The sequence below is a fragment of the Amphiprion ocellaris genome, chromosome 2 (genome assembly GCF_022539595.1).
Source record: "Amphiprion ocellaris isolate individual 3 ecotype Okinawa chromosome 2, ASM2253959v1, whole genome shotgun sequence".
NCBI classification, from domain to species: Eukaryota; Metazoa; Chordata; class Actinopteri; family Pomacentridae; genus Amphiprion; species Amphiprion ocellaris.
The window spans coordinates 11,801,780-11,825,369 of NC_072767.1; the positions used below are offsets into that span (position 1 = coordinate 11,801,780).

The 23,590-nt window shown below is 38.8% G+C and overlaps 1 protein-coding gene across 1 annotated transcript in view; it reads right to left on the reverse strand.

Annotated features, from left to right (window-relative positions):
• LOC111573629 (ephrin-A2-like) overlaps positions 1 to 15,134 on the reverse strand; it is a 119,124-nt gene extending 103,990 nt beyond the window's left edge. Inside the window, exon 1 of the mRNA XM_055019435.1 lies at positions 14,971 to 15,134. Within this exon, the coding sequence (XP_054875410.1) occupies positions 14,971 to 15,134 (164 nt within the window). The remainder of the gene's footprint in view (positions 1 to 14,970) is intronic.
• Positions 15,135 to 23,590: the final 8,456 nt, after the last annotated feature.

Here is a 23,590-nt window from a genome sequence, read left to right on the forward strand (position 1 = left end):
GACTGTAGAAGGGATAAAAAATAGTTACAAGCCCTTCTGGCGGCAAGTGAAAAAAATATTACAAAAAAGTGGCTGACTTCAACCGCTCCATCTCTTAATGGTTGGATTGATATAATATTTGAAATCTTTAAAATGGAGAAACTGACTTATACACTAAATCTAAAAAAACCCCAATTCTATATTATTTGGAAGAAATGGATTACTTATATAGGGCTGCACAGTGGCGTAGTGGTTAGCACTTTCGCCTTGCAGCGAGAAGATCCCTGGTTCGCGTCCCGGCTTTCCCGGGATCTTTCTGCATGGAGTTTGCATGTTCTCCCTGTGCATGCGTGGGTTCTCTCCGGGTACTCCGGCTTCCTCCCACAGTCCAAAAATATGCTGAGGTTAATTGATCATTCTAAATTGCCCGTAGGTGTGGATGTGTGAGTGCTTGTTTGTCTATATATGTAGCCCTGCGACAGACTGGCGACCTGTCCAGGGTGTCCCCTGCCTTCGCCCGAGTCAGCTGGGTTAGGCTCCAGCACCCCCCGCGACCCTAGTGAGGATTAAGCGGTGTATAGATAATGGATGGATGGATGGATTACTTATATAACCCCAATGAGAGCGGATTTTTTATGACTTCTCTAAGTCGCATAAGTGCTTCGGTATAATATCACTCAATATTTGAATTTTTAGGCTGTAAATGCCCCCTCATCTGTACAAAGTTTGTACGTTTGATTGTTCTTTTGTTTTGTTTTCTTCTTTTTGTATATGGGGGCCTGTGAGTGAAATGTACCAAATACAATATTATAAGTAAAAGATGCCCAAAAATGTATATAAAAGCAAAGTCTGTACTGCATAAAGAGTGAATTGGTAACTGTAAACATGTGCTCTTTCCAAATAAAAATAAAATGTGAAAAAAAAAAAGAAAACAGCCTGCAGTTTAGTCAAAAGGTTTCTGTCATGTAACTGTTGGTCAAAGCTGAGTCATGGCTCAGTCACTCATTTCTCAGTTGTGCGAAGGAGTGCAGATTTTTTACGATTATCCAGAATATGATGCAATGCCGATTTTTCCAATGCAAATTGTGTCACATATGACTTGTTCAAGGACCGTCGGAAAGATTAAAAGCTGACAATAGTTTGTCTTTTTACAGTTTCTAACTCTGCTGAATCGTACCATTTACTAGACATTTTTAAACCTAACATGCCTTTCAAACCCACTGGCAGGTGCTGGGTTTCAGAGCATAAATGTACAAAATTACCCGTGAAAATCAAAAACTGAAAGTTTGATTTTGGCTGAATAGATGTGTCCAACGAAGATCTCAGTCACATAAATACTATCAGAGCGATCAGATGACTTAATACTGTAAGGACCTATATTCTAATGTGCTGTGTGTTCATTTGAATATCCAATGACAGAGAAGATGGACAGTTTTTACTGTACATGTTTGACTGTTGTCATTCCCTCTGGGCTTGAACTGAAATGTCAGCTCTGATTTGCTTTCTGGTTGTGTTTTTGGACATCCGGAACAAACAGAAACTGACTGCAGAAATGAATGGAAGCCAACTGAGACGTTTATAAATAACACCTGAACATTCATGTTGTCCACCATCAGGCTCCACTTCCTTTGAAGTCTGCAGTTAATCAGAGCGAGATCAGACAGAAAACAAACCAACAGCGCATTTGGTCAGATTCCCCAATTTACCAGCATCAAGAAAGAGTTCCATCCAGTGTTAAACTGAGTTTGCCCATCAGTGCAGGGGGACCAGCATGCTAGGAACCCCCAGGAGGAACCTTAACTATTAGGCCCCTGTTACCCTGCTCCTGCCTCTCTATGTCCAATGGTTCTTTGTAAAACTGTGGTGATGGAATCAAATGCATTAATTAATTAATTTAACCCCATTAGGGATGCATCTGCGCACAGAGCTACCCTGCAAAAATCATCTGTAATGTCTCCTCTGGATGGACCTATGGCCAGCATAAATAGCTACATTACAAACACGATACTTGGTGGGCAGGTGGAGCATCTTTCTTAATGCCTCAGTTCTGAGTAAATGTACTTAATTCAATTTGAATTTGTGTCTGTAGACTCTGTTTTCTGCTTTCAGTCTGACCCCCGACATCCTGGCAGCAGAGTATTTGTGTAAACACTTGGTGATATCATTTGTTCACATACTCTATATATACAATTACAAATCATTTCTAAACATTTGCACATTTGGATTTATAATGAGAGTTTTTCACGGGTTTACAAAGGCCGACGTACAACCGGAGGCTTTAAACTAATCTCATTCCACAAAAGGTCAGGGGAAGCTTTTGCTTTAGTTTGATGTTAAAATCCTCCTCAACACTTTCCTTATAATAAGATTGGGGCTGGGACTTCAACGCGTTAATTTTGATTAATTAATTACAGCAAAAATAACGCATTGAATAAATGTATTTATTAATGTATTAATTGCAGCCTTCTCAGTTCCCTAATTTGTGGCACACCAGTAACACTGTTGAACACTGCAGCCAAGTAGGTGGCATTAATGAACCTAAAGTCTGTCTGCAGCATACAGTCTATGGTCTGCAGTGAAGAAGATACACAGGAGTGACGTCAGGGCACAAGGAAGTTTGGTGAACAGTGGAGGAAGACTAGACCACATTGTGTTTGTGGGAAGGAAAGTTTTCTTTTAGAAATCTTCCTGATGTCAGCTTGGATAAAAGTCTGGTTGTGTGCAAATTGTGCAACAAAAGAGTTTTCTGTATCACCTCAATGTAAAACATGTTGCTGTTAGCACCAGAGCTAACGTTGGCTACGATAGTCCGCTAACAGCTTACGGTGTAGCCATCCCATAATAGACCACTTTAGAAGACACTGAAAGTGCTTTAGTTTTAGTCGTAAAATGTTGAATATAATCGCTATAATTGCATTTTGAGTTTGCAGTAATCTGAATGTAGCAGACAGATGAAAAATGCAGATAAATAGAAATGAAACAAACACTTTTGTGGTTTAAGTTATTATACTGTCAAAGAGGCAGAGCCTCGGCAGAGGAATATGTTAAACAAAAATGTCTGTCTTGTAATAACTTAATTATAAACTTCAAGTACATGAAAAAACATATTTGTTTATGAATAAAAATTTAATTCCTAAAAAAAAAGAACCATCAAAATGACACCATTTATCAGACCCAGAAACTATGAAAACAGAATGAATCTGTGGATTTTCTACTTTCTGAAGGTCCTTGAACTAATTATGCTTTTGTTATGTGCCACACAATGGAAAAAACAAACTAAATCCAGGCCTTAAATCATCAAAATCACTTCTTTCTTTATATGTCCCATTTTAAAATTGTATTAATTTTATAAATTCTAAATTATAAACACGTATATGTCTATTCATTGATTCAACTGTCAATCAAAATTTATTTGAATTGAAAATAATTACTTATCATGTCAAATATTGCTATTTGAAATGCGATTAATTGCGATTGATTAATTAATTAATTATAAAGATGCAATTAATTAGATAATTTTTTTAAAATCGCGTTCTACCACTAAATAAGATAAAATATTTCCCGTAAAGTCAGTAAACACACACAGTGGCCAAGCAAAAAGAAACAACTGCTTTAAAAGTGCAGACTCAAGATTTGTGCATTTGTTTCTACAAGTTTCCATGTTGTAAAAAAACAGTCAGAACTGGAGCCTGCAGACAGTCGATCCATCTGCACTGGATTCATTCAGGGTGAGCACATGTTTTCCGCTGTTTGTCAGACTCACACACTGGTTTTTATTAAATCCATCAGGAGCTTTCCACTCTGCTCACTTAAGTCTTTACTCGGGTGTTTGCTTTTTTCTAGCCTCGGGACATTTCTGGAGTTTTCTGCTTTGAGGAAACCTTAATGAAGTTAACATTTTTGGGGTTTTCATGTTTTTGGCTGCGGGGAGGCAGCAGGGAGACGCCACAGCCACAGAGAACCACTTAATTTCCTCATAATTTCATTTACTGAAATAGTCCAGTCACAACTAAAATATGTTTTATTTGACCCCCAAACAGCAGAAGGTCTGAGCAGAGAGTCTGGAGACAAAAAATGTCAGGAAGACAACACAAAGGGCTTTAGTACGACGAGAAGCAAAACCATCAGCAGGAACACCGAACCAAACAGGGACAAAGGCCATCATTCAGGAGAAAAAGGTCGCACATTTAACCAATCACTTCCATTCCTGTAGACTGACGTGTAGCTCTGATGTAGCTGAACAGAAGGAACCAACATTTAAAGAATTATTAGCAGATTTCTTGAACAAAAACAGCCAGGTGGCTTTTTTCCCGTGACTTGAGGGGTAAGTCTATGATCTGGCAGGGCTACAGCTAACAGCAAAAAAGGACTGTTGATGGATCCTTTTTTGACTGATTGATTGATTGATTGTTTGATTGATCATTTATTGTGTTTAAATTGTGGAAATTCCTGTATCTGCTGATGAAGCAAAGATGACTCGGCATATGAGTTAGTTGACTGAAAGAAAACCATCACCAACAATGTTCATATGCAATTAATCTTGAAGTCATTTTCCCACTAAAATGCCACATGTCAAAAAAAAATGATTGCAGCTTCTCAAATGTGAAAATTTGTTGCTTTCAGTAAAGGGAATATTTAGAGTTTTTGGATAAAATAATGGGCAAAATTCTGGTTATTTGCTTAATTTGATCAAAATTCAAAATATAAATTTGGCAATAACATGTGACAAAGAAAATCATCACATTCTGAGAAGTTGTGAATGGAAGTTTATCAATTATTTTCACCTGTAATAATCAATAAATTCTTATCTGTCCATGTGTTTTTTTGTTTGATGTTGTTGTTTTTTAAAGATAAAGTGTCTCACTCCTCAAATGTGACTGAGTCTCCTGTCACAGTAAACTGAATCTGTTTGCCTTAAGGCTGTGGAAAACTGCCTGAAGCATAATGAGTTAATTTACCTGATTAATTAACTGTTCGTTAAAGACTTCCTGTAAAAATATGGCCTGGTACAGTAAAAGGCTTTTTGGAGTCCATATTGTAAAGATATTGCTGTCATAGATTGTTATTGTAAGAAATCTGAAAATGGCCGTGCAGTGACTGTTTCACTTCATTTTATTCTGGGGTTCAGATTGTTCTGGTTTCACTTTTCAGTAAGTTCCAGTACAAGGAAATGCAGTTTATCATGTGAACAGATGCAGAGAAACAGCATGAACACTGCATTAGTCGGGGACTATATATATATATATATATATATACATACATATATATATATATATATATATATATATATATATATATATATATATATATATATATATATATATATATATATATATATATATATATATATATATATATATATATATATATATTAGTGGTGGGACACACTTCACTTAAATAAATGTATCTTATTAATTAGAGGCTTTCTAATTAATTAATTTCGATTAATCACATTTTTATCACAGCAATATTTGACACAATCAGCAAAGTTTTTCAATTGAAATAAATTTTTGTTGATGACTGAATCAATGAGCAGACATATATGTAAAATTAAACAACAAAAATGTTTGTTTAATTTCTATTTATGTGCATTTCTCATCTGTCTACTGCATTCACAGATTACTGTAAACTCAAAGTGCAATTTTCGAGATTATATTCAACATTTTTTGTCTGACTTTTTGTGAACTCAAGCACTTTGAGTGTCTTGAAAAGTCGTCTATTAAGGGATGGCTACACCGCTTTAAGGTACCAGGACTGTAGTAGCTAACTTTAGCTCTGGTGCTAACAGCAACATGTTTTACATTGAGGTGATACCGTCGGCTTGAAGTGCTGCAGTGATAAGAAAACTCTTGGTTGCACAATTTACACACAACCACACTTTTATCCAAGTTGCCATCGGGAAGATTTTTAAAAGAAAACTTTCTGCCCAACAAGTTCAATGTGGTCTCGTCTTCCTTCACTGTTCACCAAACTTTCTTGTGTGTTGACATCACTCAGTGCATCCTGGGTATCTTCTTCATGGCTGGAAAACAGACTGTACGTGCATTACTGCCACCTACTGGGCTGGAGTGTGCATCAGTGTTACCGGTGTGTCAGAAATTAGGGAACTGAGAAAGGAGCGATTTAATGCGTTATATATACACATATATACAAATTCATTTTCCCAGCCCTAATATATTAATTAAGGCTGGGGCTTTAACGTGTTAATCTTGATTAATTAATTACAGAAAAAAAAAAAAAAAAAATATATATATATATATATATATATATATATATATACACACACACATATACACACACACACACACACACACACACACACACACACACACACACACACACACAATGTTTGAAATGAAGTTCAGGAGAGAACACTGCAGCACATATATTGTCTTAATCAAACATGTCTGCACGGAGAACGTCACCATCCAGTTCATTTTTACCCCAAATTTCAGAGCAGAGATGAGCCCTTCAGCTAAAGTATTTGGAAATTACAAGAATAATTTAAATAGCAAAGAACGGAAGCTCACATGTGAACCACAGCTAGTCTGCCTTATTCTGCAGCACATGAGCGCAGAACATGATATAATCTGAATGAGCGCATCTCCCTCGACTCCTCACTGTCAGAATTTCAACTCACTCAAATATGCATTTTTACATAAAAATGACAAGTCAGTAAGGAAATATCCCTGGTCATTTGAACTCACAGAATTTTCAAACATCATTCAAATATTTAAAACCAGAAGTTCATTAGATCCATGCTCCAACCAGATCAGCCAATGCCTGACTGTGTTAAAGTGTCTGCCTTTTTAAAAATCTTTTAGAGCTCACTTAAAAAGGGCTTTTATTTTGGCTTTATAACTATTTTTTTTCAGTGGGACTTATTTTATTTGTGTTTGTCTCCTCCTTGCATTCATTTGTGTGCTCTTGTCATTTGCGTGTTCATTTCATTTTGTCTGCGCTAAAAAAAATAAAAACATTAAAATAATATAACCTGTTTTCGAAATACCATGTGAATTCAATTGTAGCTTTCATTCCTCACATTTAGACATTTCTGTGTCCTAAATAAGCAGGTGGCAGTGTGCTGGGCTGATCACAAGAGCAGCAATAGTTGTGGGCAGCCATGAGTGACGCCACTACAACAGTAGAAGGCAAACCAAACACGCCAGATCTGCTCTTTCACCAAAAAAATAAGAGGCTCCACGATGATACTGAAGTTCTTTCTTTAAGAGTTTACATCATAACTTTTACATGATGTCTCATAAATCTACTACAGGTCCCAGTATACACATACAGTTTGCTCAAATCCCAATAAATATGGACTTACAACATCTAATATTTAATGAATAATTGGGAGTCTAACAGAAATATTATAGTATAATCTGGTAGGCCTCAAATAAATTGACAAAGAATTGACCTGAAAATGAAATGAAATACTTTAACAAATGAAAGAGCCTTTGGCCTTAATAGAAATCACAGAACCAGAGAAAGGGTCATCGAGAGAGACAGAGTGGGAGCATACAACACAAAAAAGGTTTCCAAACATGAGACAACTGGGGACATTATGATTTTGTAACCTGCATCTGCACCGAAAAACTCTCTCAACAAGCTGTGATAAAGTCAAACTGCAAGGTGTGGAAATAGACACTGACCTTTAAATGGAATTTGAAATGAGGCACTTCTGTAGAAACGTTCCTTTCTCAAAACTTTCATAACACAATAAATGCAGATGCAGAATCTTCCAGTCATGCCGATTAAATGTAGTGTGAGCGAAATACAGGACCTTTAGTCAAATACAAATACAAATTTTCATGACGTTATTAAGGAATTTCACAAAACATAATTCTTTGGTAAATTGAACAAAACTCCAACATCAGATTTTCTCCATTTTAACAATTGACAACACATTTGTCATTTTTGACAGCACTGTTGTGGATAAACAGAAATGACTCCTCAGATAAATTCTATTTGCCTGTACTGTATTTGTAAGTTTTATCCTCCGCCGACACACAATGTAGAAAAGCACAGAAATATACCAGCGACATGAAATATTTGCAATGCTATCGTGCAGAAGCGTCCAAAGAACAGAAAACCAGCAGCTCATCAGCCAATCAGAGCGAGAGGAAAGTACCAAACTGTAGCAAAAAGTAGCTGGTAGTAAAAATACGACAGGGTCACATCAGGTCAGAGGAGCTCCAGTAGACGGGATCAGCGCACTGACATCTGCCGTGCAAATGAAACTACAGGAAATAAAATGTGGAGCCAAAAACACAGAATTACATATATATGGATGGACAATATAATAATATAATGAGAGAGGACACAAATTTCTGGAATATTTAAATTGTGGAAGCTTTTGTGTCTGCTGAGGTTTTACAGCTGCAAAGATTAGTCGATGGAAAGTAATTAGTCACCGACTATTTTAATAATTAATCAATTTTAAAGTCACGTTTCTGGCAAAAAATCAAAAATTCTATAATTTCAGTGTCTCCAAATTGAAGAATGTGCCGATTTCCCTCATTCTATATCAAAAACTGAATATTTGTGTTTCAGACATAAGTGCTTTTGCTCTGGGATATCGTGATGGAAATGTTTTATCTCCGTAATAATTAATTAATAGTGAAAATATATCAGTAATACTGCTTATTTCAGAATGGATGATTATTTTAGTCTTAATTCTTTAATTTGTTTGCAAAATGGCAAAAACAAATAAACAGCAAGAGGGGCATCCCATTGTTTCTCATAACCTAGGACGATAAATTCAGATGTTTTCATTTGACCAAATACCAACGACGTGCATTTTACGATCAGAAGTAACTACGAACAGCCGAAAAGCGTAACATTTGAGAAGAAAAAGGACTACAATGATTCATGACCAAAACAGCTGCCTTTCTGTCGATCTGCAGCTCGGATTTAATCTTGTGATTACAGGAAAAACAGATATTCCTGTCAGATTTATGCATAAATAATTCCATTCTATATTGAATTTCTGTAAAAGTGACTATATCATGATAGATTTGTGACACACAAGTGTGCAGTGCGTATTTTATCCATGTTCTAATTACTATCTAACCAGCAGAGCAGAGGCTCTAAAATTCCTCCTTTCATTTCTCGTCCCTGTTGAGTGACCCAGAGACGCTGTTTTGTTTCAAACACTAACTGGAAAATCTCCAACTCCTGAAGCTTCACATTAACTTCAGCTGAACTTTGTGGATGTTTGTGGATTTTGTTCAATCACTTATACTCAAATGTTTTTAGACATGATTTCTTTGTCAACTGCATTGAGACGAGGAAAGATAATAGCGAGCAGCTACTCTGCACACAGTCAGTGTACACACAGTAACGGAACAACAGCCTCTCCGTCATTTTTGAACCAAAAATAATGAAAACATTGACCAGAATTTTCCGGTTCCAGCCTTTTAGATGGGAGGATGTCCTGCTTTCCTTATATTTCAGTGTAAACTGAATATTTTGCAATTTTGGAGTTGTGGTTAAACAAGATGAAATGTTTAACAGTGTTTTTAGGTGTCAGAAGTTTAAGTATTTTCTAAAAATGAAAATATTTAAATGCCCATAAATTAATAAATGTTCAAAAATGTCCAAACTGGCCACAATTCTCACTGTAACTGTCAAAGCTCTCAAATGCCGTATACTGACAGTAAGACTCTGAGCTGTTCACTCTTAAGTATAAAATAAATTAAATAAAAACGCTCTGTTAAGACAAGTACTTAAAGTTAAATTCACCATTAAATCCAGCAATGCAGTTTCAGCTATAAAAACTGTACGTAAAAAACACTGCCATTCTCTCTCCAACAGTGAGGACACAGCCATCTTGTTGGAAAAAGGCTTTTTTGAAATGGTCACTGGACAAAGGCTTGGTATTTACCACAGACTGGTTATGGAAATGAAGAAAAGATGGATGTAGCCTGCGGGTCTACATAGTAAAGCCAATGCAAAAGATCCTTAATCAGCCAGCAGGGGGCTCCTGCTCTGCTTCCAAACAAATGTCTGATCGCATAGAAATTCAGTTTCAAAAGCCAGGATTGGGGCGACCATATTCCAAAGCTGAGGCCCCACAACACTGTCCACAAACTGATGGGTGACGTCACAATCAAAGTGCTCAATGTTAGCTCCACATGGCATGCAGTGAGCTAATAAAGCTCACCAAGTAATATTGATGACCACATCATACATGTTTGATAAAACTGGTTCAGTCTGCAAGCTTTCACGGTTTATCCAGCTAGCATGCTTTAGCTGATAGACACACATTTCAGTTAGAGCTTGTGCACTAGAATTTTTGGCATAGTATCACAACCATGTTTACATACAATAAACAGAAATTCGTTGATTCCGGCCCGTCAGATGAGAGGAATTCTCATTTTCCTTTGTCATCTTTTACTGTCAATTTTAAGGTGGAATCTGCAACTTCAGAGAAACATTGTTGAGCCTTGGCTAGTTAATGTGTTGACGTTGTTACAATGTGCCAGAGCGTGTACTGTGATCAAACATGAACCGGACACACTGGAACAGTGTTGTGTGTCAGTCTGAGACGCTTTTAACCGTTTACTGAGACAGTGCTGGGTACGAACACCATTTATTTACACAGGATTTGTAGTCAAGACTAGTACGAGTCCCAAAACTAGTCCCCTGAAACATACACTGTATGCACTAGTAGATAATATGTATAGTTCATATTTGATAAATCGCTCTGGGTCAGGGGGTTAACAGATTTCTGAAGAGTTTTGAGAAAGAAGAAGATTGTTAGCATTTGCTAGCTAGCTGTGCTTGCATCACTTTCATGGCCAGTGTTAAGCTTTGTGTAAGTGTGCAAGGCTGCATATGATGTACATTCAGTCATTTTCTCAGTAACGCCAGAGTTCATGTGGACCACTCTGCACACAGTCTGCATGGAAAATACTCTATAAGGATAGTAGTATGTATGTGCATTATACGTAGATATGACGTATTGAACATGTCTGGAACAGAGCAGACTCCAACAGACTAGAAAAGCAGTAAAAAACAACAACTACACTGCCGTGGTTGTCTGCATGCATCTGTGTGATGACAAACATTTAAGGGGTCCCAGTCGTCTTAATAAGTATCTCTTTGCTGTGTACAAAGGGGAAGGGAAGGGTGACAGCCAGTAACTGTAACACAAATTTCTATTGTATTTAGAATGAGTCAAGTTATTTGTTGCATTTGTATGAGCAAGTTTTACATCCGATCACAGTAATGATGTTGACGAAAAAGTCAGACAGGCACGGGCAATTTAATGGAATGCTCTACGCCTGAAACCAAGGAAAGACTGAGCAAACTGAAATCGGATTTTAAGACGTGACCTTGAAAACGTAGTCTTGAGACCAAGAATGACCTTATGAGCTACAGCACTACACATACACACAACACACAGCGGACAGTGACGAGATATTTGCTGACTTTGCTGCTATTAGTTGACGCGACCTTTAATATTTGTGATTTTTTTTTTTTTTTTTTTTTTAAACAAAAATAAGAAAATAAAGGTATCGGAATACATTGGTCTCAGCTCAGCAAAGCTGTGTTTCAGCATACAGAGTATTCAGACGCATGTGAAGATTGTAGTAAAATTCCCTGTTAGATACATTTCACATTTGTCACATCTATATATCTGATAATTCCACAGATTTGCACGTCACAACAGCCATTTCACATACAAAATTTCACGTGAGCACGCTCTGTTCTGGAATTTTCTATCATCGTTATATTCATCCTGAGCAGGCGGAGCTGCCATTTTGTCATCAACCAACCATGACTCCCAGAAATTATGTTTCTACACACCTGATCTGTCTTTCCCGTCACATTTAGGTGCAGCACAACGTATGAGTGCATTATGTTGTGGGAAATACAGTGGTTTTGGGGCAGTGTGAACAAATATGAATCAAAAGTCACTGTGGACTTATTCTGTCTTAAGAAGACCACAATCATTCTGTAACCTGAACCAGGAGCTGCCTGAACTGGAACGTTGACAGTACAGATATAAACAGGACTGTATGGTCAGATATTTTGGTTGAATGAATACTGACACTTTCAGGATATATTTGCAACTTGTCAACGACATAAATGTACAGCATTTTCTGATTAAAGTAACATAACGACACAATCTAGTTATTTCCTTTCAAATGTATTTGAAGTAGCAGACTGGTTTTACAGAAACATACTTTTTGGGAGTTTCCTGAACTTACAGATGTGATATATATTCTTGTTGAGACACAAGTGGATTATGATATTTCACATGAGAAATATTATGTGAAATAAGTCATTTCTGAGGAGATGACATCAATTTTTAAAAGCTGAAAGTGCAGCTCAAAGGAGGAATACTGCTAATGAAGCATTACAGGAATACTACATGGGCACTAAAGATCAGGCAGCTGCAAACTGAGGATATTGTTCACATCTGGAGGACCACACACATTTGAACACATTATGAAGCCGGAATATAAAAGCTTTTCCTGCCACAGAGTCTAGCTGGGTACTGAAGTCTCCAGAAGTGACTCATTTCTTTTTAGTAACACAGTTATTTATTTAAAATCGAAACATTTTGAAGCCTCTGTAAGACCTCCGAATTAAAACCATAAACCCCCCCAAGATTACAAAACAATCCAAACACCTCAGGATCCTACTGGACAGAGCTATCAGCCGGCCAATCAGAGTACAGAACAGAGAGCCGTGAAGTCTCTGCTACCAGGCTCAGAATACAGCGAGCTCTAATGGAAATATTACTGAAAAAGAACAGGAGAAAAGCCAACACAGTGAAATGCTGCCAGCAGAGGTCAAAGGCCAGCGTCAGTTTGGGGTCTGTTTTACCACTTTGCACATTCTGACCAAATTTTAACAACGGATTTTCAAGAATATCATCTGCTTTTGTGGCAGCTGCAGTCACCTTTATATACAGGATTACTTGATAATTTGTGACCCAGTTTCAGTGCAGAAATGCTGAATTACTGCTTATTAAGCTAAAAGAAAACACAAATGTAAAAAGTCCCTAAACTCTCATGTCATTACAAATTCAATCTGAGCGTGTGCTGCCACTAATGATTCGTTATAAAGCTGAAACCACTGGTCAAGTGGAAGAAAATACAGCTAAATATGTATGAAATTTTGCAACAGACCAAAGTGATGTCTTCAAATCTCTTGATTTTTTTCATCCAGCAGTCGAAAATCCAAAGAGATTCGGTTTACCATCATGTGACAAAGAAAAATTTCAGTGCCGCAACTTAGAAGCTTAAAACAGCAAATATTTGAGTTTCTTGCTTAATGCAAAAATGTTACTTTTGAACTACTTTGATCATCGATTCACTTTTTCAGCCATATTTCAAGTAAAATTAGTGAAAAGTTGGCCAAATTGTCATATTCCAGCTGTTTCTTTTTGTTTGTCTGTTTTTTGTTGTTGATATTTTTTGTCATAATTTATTGTAAATTGAAAATTTTGAGATTTTGGCTTTCTGGTTGAACAAACCAAGACTGAAGATGTTCAGCAAAGCTGCGCTAGGCATTATTCCACATATTTATCAATTACTCAAAAAATAACTGGGAGATTATTTGACACTCAGAAGCAGTGAAATTATCAATTAACCTTCGGCTTATTTTACCAATCAACTGATTATTTATTTTGTCTATAAAAATGTCCAAGTGACATCTTCAGATATCTTGTTTGTCTATATTCTGCAACTCTTTTGATCATCTATTAATCATTTTAGTCATTTTATCAACAAACATCATAAGAAAAATCCCCACATTCTCAGACGGGAGGATTCTGTGTATTACTTTGTCATATTTCATTTGAAATGAATTTTTTTTTGGAAAACAGCACATCTGAAAATGTCACCTTTAACTCAGCGAGACTGCTGCCCATTTGTTCCTCTTTTCTTTATATTTCATACACTACATGTATAAAAAAATATCTAAAGAGTATAGAGAGATAAAAATAAATAAATCAGCACTAGTGTCCCTGTTATCAGTTAAATTCTTCACCTCACACACGATAGGATTATTCATGTAGTCTACAAAATGAAAGGAAATACTATAAAGGCATCCAAGTTGACATCTTCAAATGTCTTGTTTTGTTCAGAGACCTGAGCTTTGGTTCCATGAATCTCTCAGTTACTTAAAACTAAACATCCACATTTTAAATTTTGCAAAGTGAACTATTTTTCAGCTCAACCTTCACACTCTGACATGCTTAACAAAACCTGGATGAGATAACACTCAATATTTAATAAACATCTATTTTGAATAAAATGAGCCCTATGATCTTTGTTGGATGTCCATGGAGCATCAGAAAGCTTTATTTTATGCAGTATACAGCTGATTTATTAGAAATATAATACTGAACACACACAATGACCCTCATTCACATCTCTTGTGCTGTTTCCTCATAGTTTTGTTTTTTTCTGCCAGAGAGGATGTTGGAAACTCTACATATAGTGCCTCCATAAACTCTAAATATAGTGGGATGTAAAGATACCCCCACCCCCCTTATTCTACATTAAAATCTGAGGTCTCTATTATTTCTGCTATGTGCTGGTTTTTATTTTTCCAGAAGATCATGGACAGTCAACGTCCTTCTTTGACATGCCTCTGAAATGTTGTCTTTTCTCTCCTCATGTGACACAAATGTGCAGAAATGTGACTCGGAAAGACGAGGAGCCTTTCTAGACGACACTCAAACATTCAAAAAGTCTGCAAACCAGGAGCAGCTGAAGTCACAAGAAGACTTTATGGCCGAACTTGACCTCCAGCAGATCCGAGCAGAGCACTACATGTTCCTGCTGTCTGCTCCTATTCATTATTAACATCTTCAACATTTCCTCTCATTGAGGATGTACTTGCTCAGGCTGCTTTGTCCCCTGAACGCACAAAGAAAACTGCTTTGGATTTAAGGATCATTAGAACATGTTTCCAGGGTTTTCACTCTACAAAGTTGTCCGGTCTCCCCTGTTTTCACCCGGGACTCACCTGGGGTTGGAGCTGTTCCAGTAGACTGCGTACCGGTCGGAGATGATGCGGTCGTCGGTGACAGCGGAGCAGAGTCGGAGCAGCAGGCCGAGCAGCAGCAGCAGCAGCGGCCGCCCGGAGAGCTCCATGTGCGGGGGCGCGGCGCGCTGCGTCCCGGCAAACATTCGCGTGTATTCTACTCAGCTCTGAGCGCGATGTGACCCGCAGGCCGGAGAACCACAACTCATCAAACACTGTGCGGCTCCGGGGGTTCAAGACAGAGAGGAAATGAAATGTATTGAGTGAAGATCGATACTCAGTAATCAGTGATTACTGGCTTCATTCTCCCGCTTTCACACGCTGAACTTCTTATTTCCCAGCAGGCAGACTGACAAGAATCCATTTCATTCAGATGCAGCGCTGCAGGAATCACTTCTTCGTGTGTGGACGAATAAATGTTCACGGCGATGGTTTCACCACAAAAATCGTAAAATGTTTCCAAATCCGCGGCCAATGGGACCAACTGTCCCAAAGTTTCATCTTCACTCAGTCAGAACCAGATGAGCACCGCAGCTGGACCGTGTGCTCACAGTCCGTCCTCATGTGCGTCCTGCTCCCTCTCCGCTCAACTCAGTTCCACATTTACGCGCAGGGCACAAGTCCAGATCAGTCTCTGCTCATACCGCGGGCCTCCCAGGCACGATTTATGTCTTCTTTGTGTCTCTTATGTAACTGCTCCACACTTTTAGAGACCGCTGCTGTCTTGCAAACGATTAAATATCACCGAGGAGCAGCTCAGAGCACCGAGCCGTTCACTGGAGCTCCGCCGCGACCTTTGCCAGTGTCCCCGCCGTTCGTTAGGAGCCGCTCTGGAAGTTCAAGTCCCCGCCGTGAGTCCGCAGCAGGAGCGGCTCTCCTCTCCCGCTCCGTCCTCTCTCTGAACGTGGAGCCAAACTTTCCGAGGTTCGCTTCTTGTTCTGCTGCTGCAGACAGAACCAACCCGAGCTGCGCTGAGCCAAGGAGACCGGAGAAAAGACCACGAAAGACAAGAACAAAGAGGGGGAATCCTAGTGAAAGTTTAGTAGCAGCAGCAGGAGGAGCGTTTGGCTTGCTTACCGGCTTAGTTCCAAACTGCTGCTCCCGGTGCGTCCTGGAGGGCGGCGCTTCACATTCACGGCGTTCCTCTCTTCCCCGCTCTCTCTCCCCTATCAGTAGTACACCACACGACCAAAAGTATGTGGACAGCTGAGCATCAACATGGGAGAGTGCAATATACGATCATAACACCATGATCACTGATGTCTTCCAGACTGGACCGAGGTTCCTGCTGACCCACTTCACATCAGGATCACCTGCTCACCTCAGACTCTTCTAAACTAAATATAAAAAATAAAATAAAAACTTTATTTTCAACGTTCCACACATCGATATTTGTTTGTCTTTGTTATTTGGGGGCTTAAAAGAGTAAGAGTAGACATTTTTCATAATTTCCAGACATTTAGACTCTGAATCAATGCTGTTTAAAAGAATCAGCTGTGAGATGTATTCAGAATGAAAGTAAGTGATGGTTGCAGCCTGAGTCCTCTGATTGAATCAATTGTCTGAGGGTTTCTGTAAGTTAATGACTTGACACACATAAATGAAATTAACTTTATGTAACACAATGAGCTGAATATGAACTAAAACAATATCAGGCAACCCTTTTTCACAATGAAAGTACAGTATACAACAACAGTAAGAATACCCCTTGTGAAATTAAGTTTGTATGACTTTTTTGCATTGCAAGTTGAACAATAGAGTACTGGCTTTTCAAGACTCAAGATTCAAGACCTTTATTTATCACAAACACAATTATACATAGTATAATGTGCAGTGAAATGCATTGTGCTCCTGTTCCAGACTTAAAAGTTTTTGGGAAATATTTAACGTTAAGGCATATATATATATATATATATATATATATATATATATATATATATATATATATATATATATATATATATATATATATATATATATATATATATATATATATATACACACACAAATATACATATATATATATACAAGGTGAAGTATACTTTTTTGTGTAAACATATACAGTAGTTAGACTGTATGTTGACATAAGACATACAGTTTAACAGCAATTTAGATTTACTACCGTTGTCATGTTCTTTCAATCAAAGGCAAGCTGCGAAACAATTCTGATAGTATCACAAATTTGGGATGATCGTCTCACAGTGTGACTGCTGTTGCAACCAACAACAACTAACTAACCAATAGAAATGCAGTATGAAATGATGTACTGATCAGCGCAACACTGGCGCTAAACCCAAATAGATGATTTGCGTTGACATTGGAAAAACGCATCAAAACAAGTATGTGGGATTTAAACAAAGAAAACAGCTTAGCAAAGTTGTGGCAGCAGAAGCCTTTTTGACGTGTCCTCCAGCTCATACCACAACCGGACAGAAAAGGACGAAGCATGGAAGGATATATTCTCCTCCTTCTCCTTTTTTTGGGGGATTTTTCTCCTGTTACAAGGGCGAGGGCTCCGTTCATGTTTGGCGAGTTTCCCTGTGATTGTAGGCGCTCCGTTTATGCTTTGGCTGTTTATTTTTCATGGATGGACGGTGCACGTTTATGACGATTTATTCTTGCACATTCTTCATTCTTCTTGCACAACTCACGTACATCGTAGGCTGCGATTCAGCTGAATTTTCATTGTGCAGTCTGCACAGAGCAAACTTCACATCGTGCCCAAAGATTATTAGATTCACGTCGTACAGTGTAGTACACTGTGAAATTATAAGGTTGTTAAAATCACACAGTGTGTAGAGGCCTTTAGAGAGAGGACAGACACACTGGAGGGATGAGTAGCAAGACTTGAAGCCTGCCTTGGAGTTTAGGATGACTGGTAGTGGCAAACACGAAGAGTGGGATGGGTTGTTGGTTTTAACCATTTGGCTTCCGTGATGTTTGAGTAGAATGTCTCATTACTTTGAGGATTCTGTTGTTGGATCATTCTACTGAATCTGATGACACTTTCTTGTCCTCTCAGGCTGGAGACCGCCCTCTTTAAAATCTTTCAAATACAAAACAAGAAATAATCTTTTTCTTCCTCCTCAATACCCCATCATTGATTAAAATTAACCACTGTCTTATCACACCGCTTCAAGAACACAGAACTGACTCGCTAAACGTTGCTCCCAGCCAGGACGATTTCTTCTTGGTTTCTGTCTAAAAGAAATCAGATATGGATTTCTTTTACAGAACAAGAAGGCCAAGTTTCTGTTTAACCCTCTGTTGATTTTGGAACATCTGGGTTTTGATTAGGCCATTCCACAAACCTTCTTCTTTTCTCTTTTAGCCATTTTGTGGTGGATTTGTTAGTGGTCTTAGCATCATTATCCTGCGAAAACATCCTCTTTAACTTTCAGACAGATGGCCTCATGTTATCTTCAAGCACTCTTCAAAGTGTGATATAATGCAGAATTCATAGTTGTATCAGTGAGCAATGTGCCCAGTCCCTCAGGCAGAGCAGCAACCCCAAACTAGAACATTGCCACCACCATGATTCACACATGGTATAAGATTCTCCCCCGTGAAAAGCTGCTTTAGTTTTGTGTCAAACATGTCTGTTATTATTGTGGCCAAATAACACGATTTTTGAGTTGCCAGAAGGCACTATTCCTATACCTTTGCCTGTATGTTCATTGACAACTGCAGTCTTGTCCTAATGGAATTTTTGAACAGCAAAGGCTTTTTCCCTGCACATTTCCATTGCAAGTCAAATTTGTGGAACCTCTTTCTGATTGAAGATGCAGCACAGTGACAGGACCAGTTTCTGAGTTACCTGTAGTTCATGTGATAAAATTATGGGGCTCATAGAAACTTGTTTTTGCATCATATATTCTTCTGTTGGGCTGAATTTGCTGGGGAGTGTTTCCTTGTTCAGGTATGTCAAACAATTCAAATTAAACAAATCAACAGTTTCCATGGGATGTAGTTATTTTTTCATGTGACTTTATAGTTTTGAGAAATCATTTGGAGTCCATCTGTTGTTGTGGTTGCAAAACATCATTTCCCTCCTGTTCTGCTGGATGTTGGCTAGTGTTTTGTTTTTTTGTTCGTTTTTTTAGTTCTGGCTACTAGTTGTTGACTATATGTGTGTGTGTGTGTGTGTGTGTGTGTGTGTGTGTGTGTGTGTGTGTGTGTGTGTGTGTGTGTGTGTGTCATGGACCAAGCAGTCAAGCACAAAAAACACAGACTTAAAATTCCAAAAAAGGATGGATTCATCTTCAAAAAAAAGTAGCTTTTACAAAATAAATGACTAAAGGTAAATCGAATCTTTAAAAGAGGTAAACTAAATATAAATCTACTTTTTTTTTTTTTTTAATAAATAAATCTACTGACAATACGGCTGACAAAAACTGTACACCAACTCAACTGACAGACCTGCCAGAATGAGACACTGGGGAAACATATATAGTGGTTGAACAGGCCACATTTAACACACAGGGGGAAAGCTATATACAATATACCTAAAACTGACACAATGAAGCCCTGATGCCCCCATGAGGAAAAGCTCTTGGTCTGGTCTGTGAGAGGGATTTCTGCATAAAGCCCAGCTCCACCCTCAGCCCCAATTTGTGTCTGTCTCTAAGCAGGAAATGCCACACAACAGCCATGTAACTCAAAGGAGAAATGAATTAATACAAGCAAATAGCAAAATGGCAAACAACGTAAACTAAATGTGCATGCTCAATCCAAAAAATAATGTATTGTCAAAGTGCTAATAAATCAATTTTAAACACACACTGTGTGTTGTAATTTAAGTGACTGCAACTCAAAGTAACTAAACGTGACAATTAGTTCTGGCCACTAGTTGTCAGTTGTTAACTGCTATTTTCAGTTCTGGCTACTAGTTCTATGGTTGTTGGTTGTGTGTTTTTTAGTTGTTGCCTATACCAAACAATTTTTTTAGTTGTCGCCTCTCCTTTATTATTGTTAAATACTCGATTTTTGGCTTTGGCTTCTGTTTTTAGTTCTTAGCTATTGGCTAGTTCTTTTTTACTTATTCAGTTCTCATAATTGGCTACTGGTTTTTAGTTCTGGTTACTAGTTATTAGCCACAGGCTACTGTTTTTAGATCACTGGCTCTTGCTTTTTCATTATTACCTACTGGATTTTTAGTTTTGGGTGCTTGTTTTTCATTTCTTGCTAGTACTTCTTTAGTTATTGGCTACTTTTTTAAGTTTTAGATACTTGCTCTTAGTTTTTGTATTTATTGCCAACTATTTTTTTTAGGTTGTTGGTTACTGGATTTTAATTCTGGCTATTTGTCGTTTGTTGACCAGTGGATTCAGTTCTGGCTACAAGTTCTTAGTTGCTCACTAATGTATTTTTAGTTATTGAATACTGTTTTGCTGTTGTTGACAACTGTTTTTAGTTCTGCTTTTAGTCATTGCATTTATATTATTGTTCATAGTTCTACTGACTAGTGGCTACTTGCTTAATACTGTTTTTAGTTCTGAGTATGATGTGTTAGAAGTTGACTGCTGATTTTAATTCTGGGTACTAGTTATTAGAGCATAGCTGTGTTTAGTTTTGGGTATTAGTTGTTAGCTGGTGACAAATGTTTTCTAGTTGTGGGCTAATAGTTGTTGGCCACCATTGCTTTTTTTAGTTGCTGACTGCTGCATTTTTAGCTAGTGGCTACTGTTTTCTTGGGTCTTGACAACTTTCAAGGTTTTGTAACAAGTTGTCAGATAATTTTTAGTTCTGGCTTGTAACTATTAGTTGTTGACTACTGGTTCCTAAGTGAGAAACTGCAATCCAACAGTCTGGCTTAATTCTTATCAACACTTCACTGAGACAAATGAAAACTAATTGCCTTAAAACAGTCTGGCAAAACAAAAGCCTTTGGTACATGAGATGATTCATCTTTGAAAAGAGGAAATGAAAACTATTCAGATTTACTGTATTTTCTGGCCATACAGGTTTGATTAATAATGTTGTCTGTTTTAACATTAAAGAATGGGATCACACCATTTCAGACATGAATTGCATGTTATATCTACACATTTTAAGCTTTTTCTTGCCATTTATGACTTTAAAATAACATATGGGTTTTGCTTTGGTCCCAAATGCAGAACTGTCATGGTTTGGTGAGGTAGCACCCAGGTGTAGATGCTAATGAGGACGAGGGGATCAGAGACTTGGTGAAGAAGGATTTTATTTACAATGAGTGAGATGACCAGGGGGCTGCACAGTGGCGTAGTGGTTAGCACTCCTTGCAGCAAGAAGGTCCCTGGTTCGCGTCCCGGCTTTCCCGGGATCTTTCTGCATGGAGTTTGCATGTTCTCCCTGTGCATGCGTGGGTTCTCTCCGGGTACTCCGGCTTCCTCCCACAGTCCAAAAATATGCTGAGGTTAATTGATTATTCTAAATTGCCCGTAGGTGTGAATGTGAGAGTGCTTGTTTGTCTTTGTATGTGGCCCTGCGACAGACTGGTGACCTGTCTTGGGTGTCCCCTGCCTTCGCCCGAGTCAGCTGGGATAGGCTCCAGCCCCCCCCCCGCGACCCTAGTGAGGATTAAGCGGTGTATAGATAATGGATGGATGGATGGAGATGACCAGGTGAACTTCTATATACAGAAAACAAAAACAGAAACCAAACTAACAGGTGTAGGAGCCAGGATATTTGTTTTTCTTTTATTAATTTCCGTTTTTCTTGAGCCATCCACGTCTAGTGGCTGAAAGATGGGGATAAAAGCCAGGGAGGCTGCCGGAAGGTGTGGCCTACCAGAGAGAGTCAGTCTTTTGATGGCACCACACATCCAAGGCCTGCAGCAAATTCAACCTCAATTTATCTGTAGCATCCTATGCCTTTTTTGTTTCTAAGTTTCAAGAAATTTATTTTACAATAAATAATGCCTTATTTTTAAAACTTTTTTTGTGGATATTATTTTCTTTTGGATTTGTGTTGAGTCAAACACTAAGATACAGCCACCACAGTGGCTATACAACAGGTATATGAACTAAGGAAGTGTAACAGACAAGCTAACTAAACAAAAAGCTCAGCTACCAAAGGCAGCTGCCTTTGTATTCAGCTGAATACTGAGAGCCAAGAACGCCAACTCACATGAGGCAAGGGATGCTATATATGGAACACAAAGTACCAGAAAAGATGAGACATAAATTAATGACTGAACTAAGAGACAGAATTAAAGCAGACCAAAACTAGGAATAGCTTAACTGACAGAACTGGTTGGTAAGAGGCAAGCAGGAAAACGAGATGACTATTTCAGAGTGCAGAGTTTGTGGCAGTAGGACCTGGTAGAAAATGATCCAGAGTGGAGAACGGAGAACTGATACATGCTCAGACAGGGAACCAGCCTGAGCACGTATCAAGGTTGAAGTCAATGCTTGGCAGACAGTGAGCTGGGGTTTTTATAGAGAGGAGTGTGTCATGAGCCCTGCTCCAGCCCCTCCCTTTCTCTCTATGTCCCCCTTTTCCTCTCTGTCTTTCCCTCACTTATTCTCCCTTTCATCCTCTCTCTTATCCTCTCTCCTTGTCTCTGTTTCTCTCTTCCTCTCGCCCTCACTCACCCTCTCTCTCCCTCTCTTATCAGATCTGCTCTGCCTGCTACCTGTTGATCACAGTGATTGGAAACAGTTGCGGGGATTGGCTCACCTGTCTGTAATCACCCCAGTCAATAAAAGCCTAGTTCGATCATTCACTCACCGCCAGACCATAGCCTCCTGGATTCCTGCCGGTCCTCGAGCTCTCTCCCGTCTGCTGTCCCCGAGCCACTGCTTCTTGGCGGACCTGCATCGGTGAAACACTCATCATTTCCGACCCTGCCCTGCCTACGGTCGGTTCCGCTCCGGCTTCTCACAGGCGACACACTCGCCAGCCCGATTCTGCCTTACCCCCTCACCGGCTGGTCCTGCTCCGACTTTTCCATGGCCGCTGCTGCAGATTGCCGCTGATTAGGAAACAGCTCATACAGACTGGGAGAGAGGGAAAAGACGACCAGAGACTGTTAGCAAATCAGGGGCTGGGCCAGGTAGCCTGACAACAACACAAAGTTGTTGAAGAAAAGGTGAATTTATTTAAAAAATGTTTTTATTGAGCAGCAGAGGTGGCTGAAGGCTGGCTGGCAAGAGGTGATTGACTGGAGGTGATGTGGTGTGATGCTTTGGTTGAACACGAAGAAGGCTGGAGAAATTAGCTACTGACAGTGAAGCACACAGAAAGATCAACACACAAGAACACGAGAGATCAGTGGTTGAGACAGGTTATGTAACCTATTCTATTTCACATAGTTCAAAGATCTGGGAGTTAGCTTACGGAGTCCATGTGAAGTGGAAGATCTCTGTTAGAGAGCCAAACTCTGTCACCAGGTTGGTACACAAGAAGTGGGGTATGGTGATGATCTGCAAGTTGTTGATTTCTGGCAGAGGTTCTGGTGAGTGTGATCCAAACTTCTCACCAGGCTCAATGGGCATGCTGAAGTTGTTGCTACTTCCGTCTTCTCTGTAGAGAAGAGTGGGGATTGGAAACCATTCACTGCCATAAACGAAGACATACCTGTGGGGGAGCTGACCACAGAGTTATTTGTTGACCACCAGAC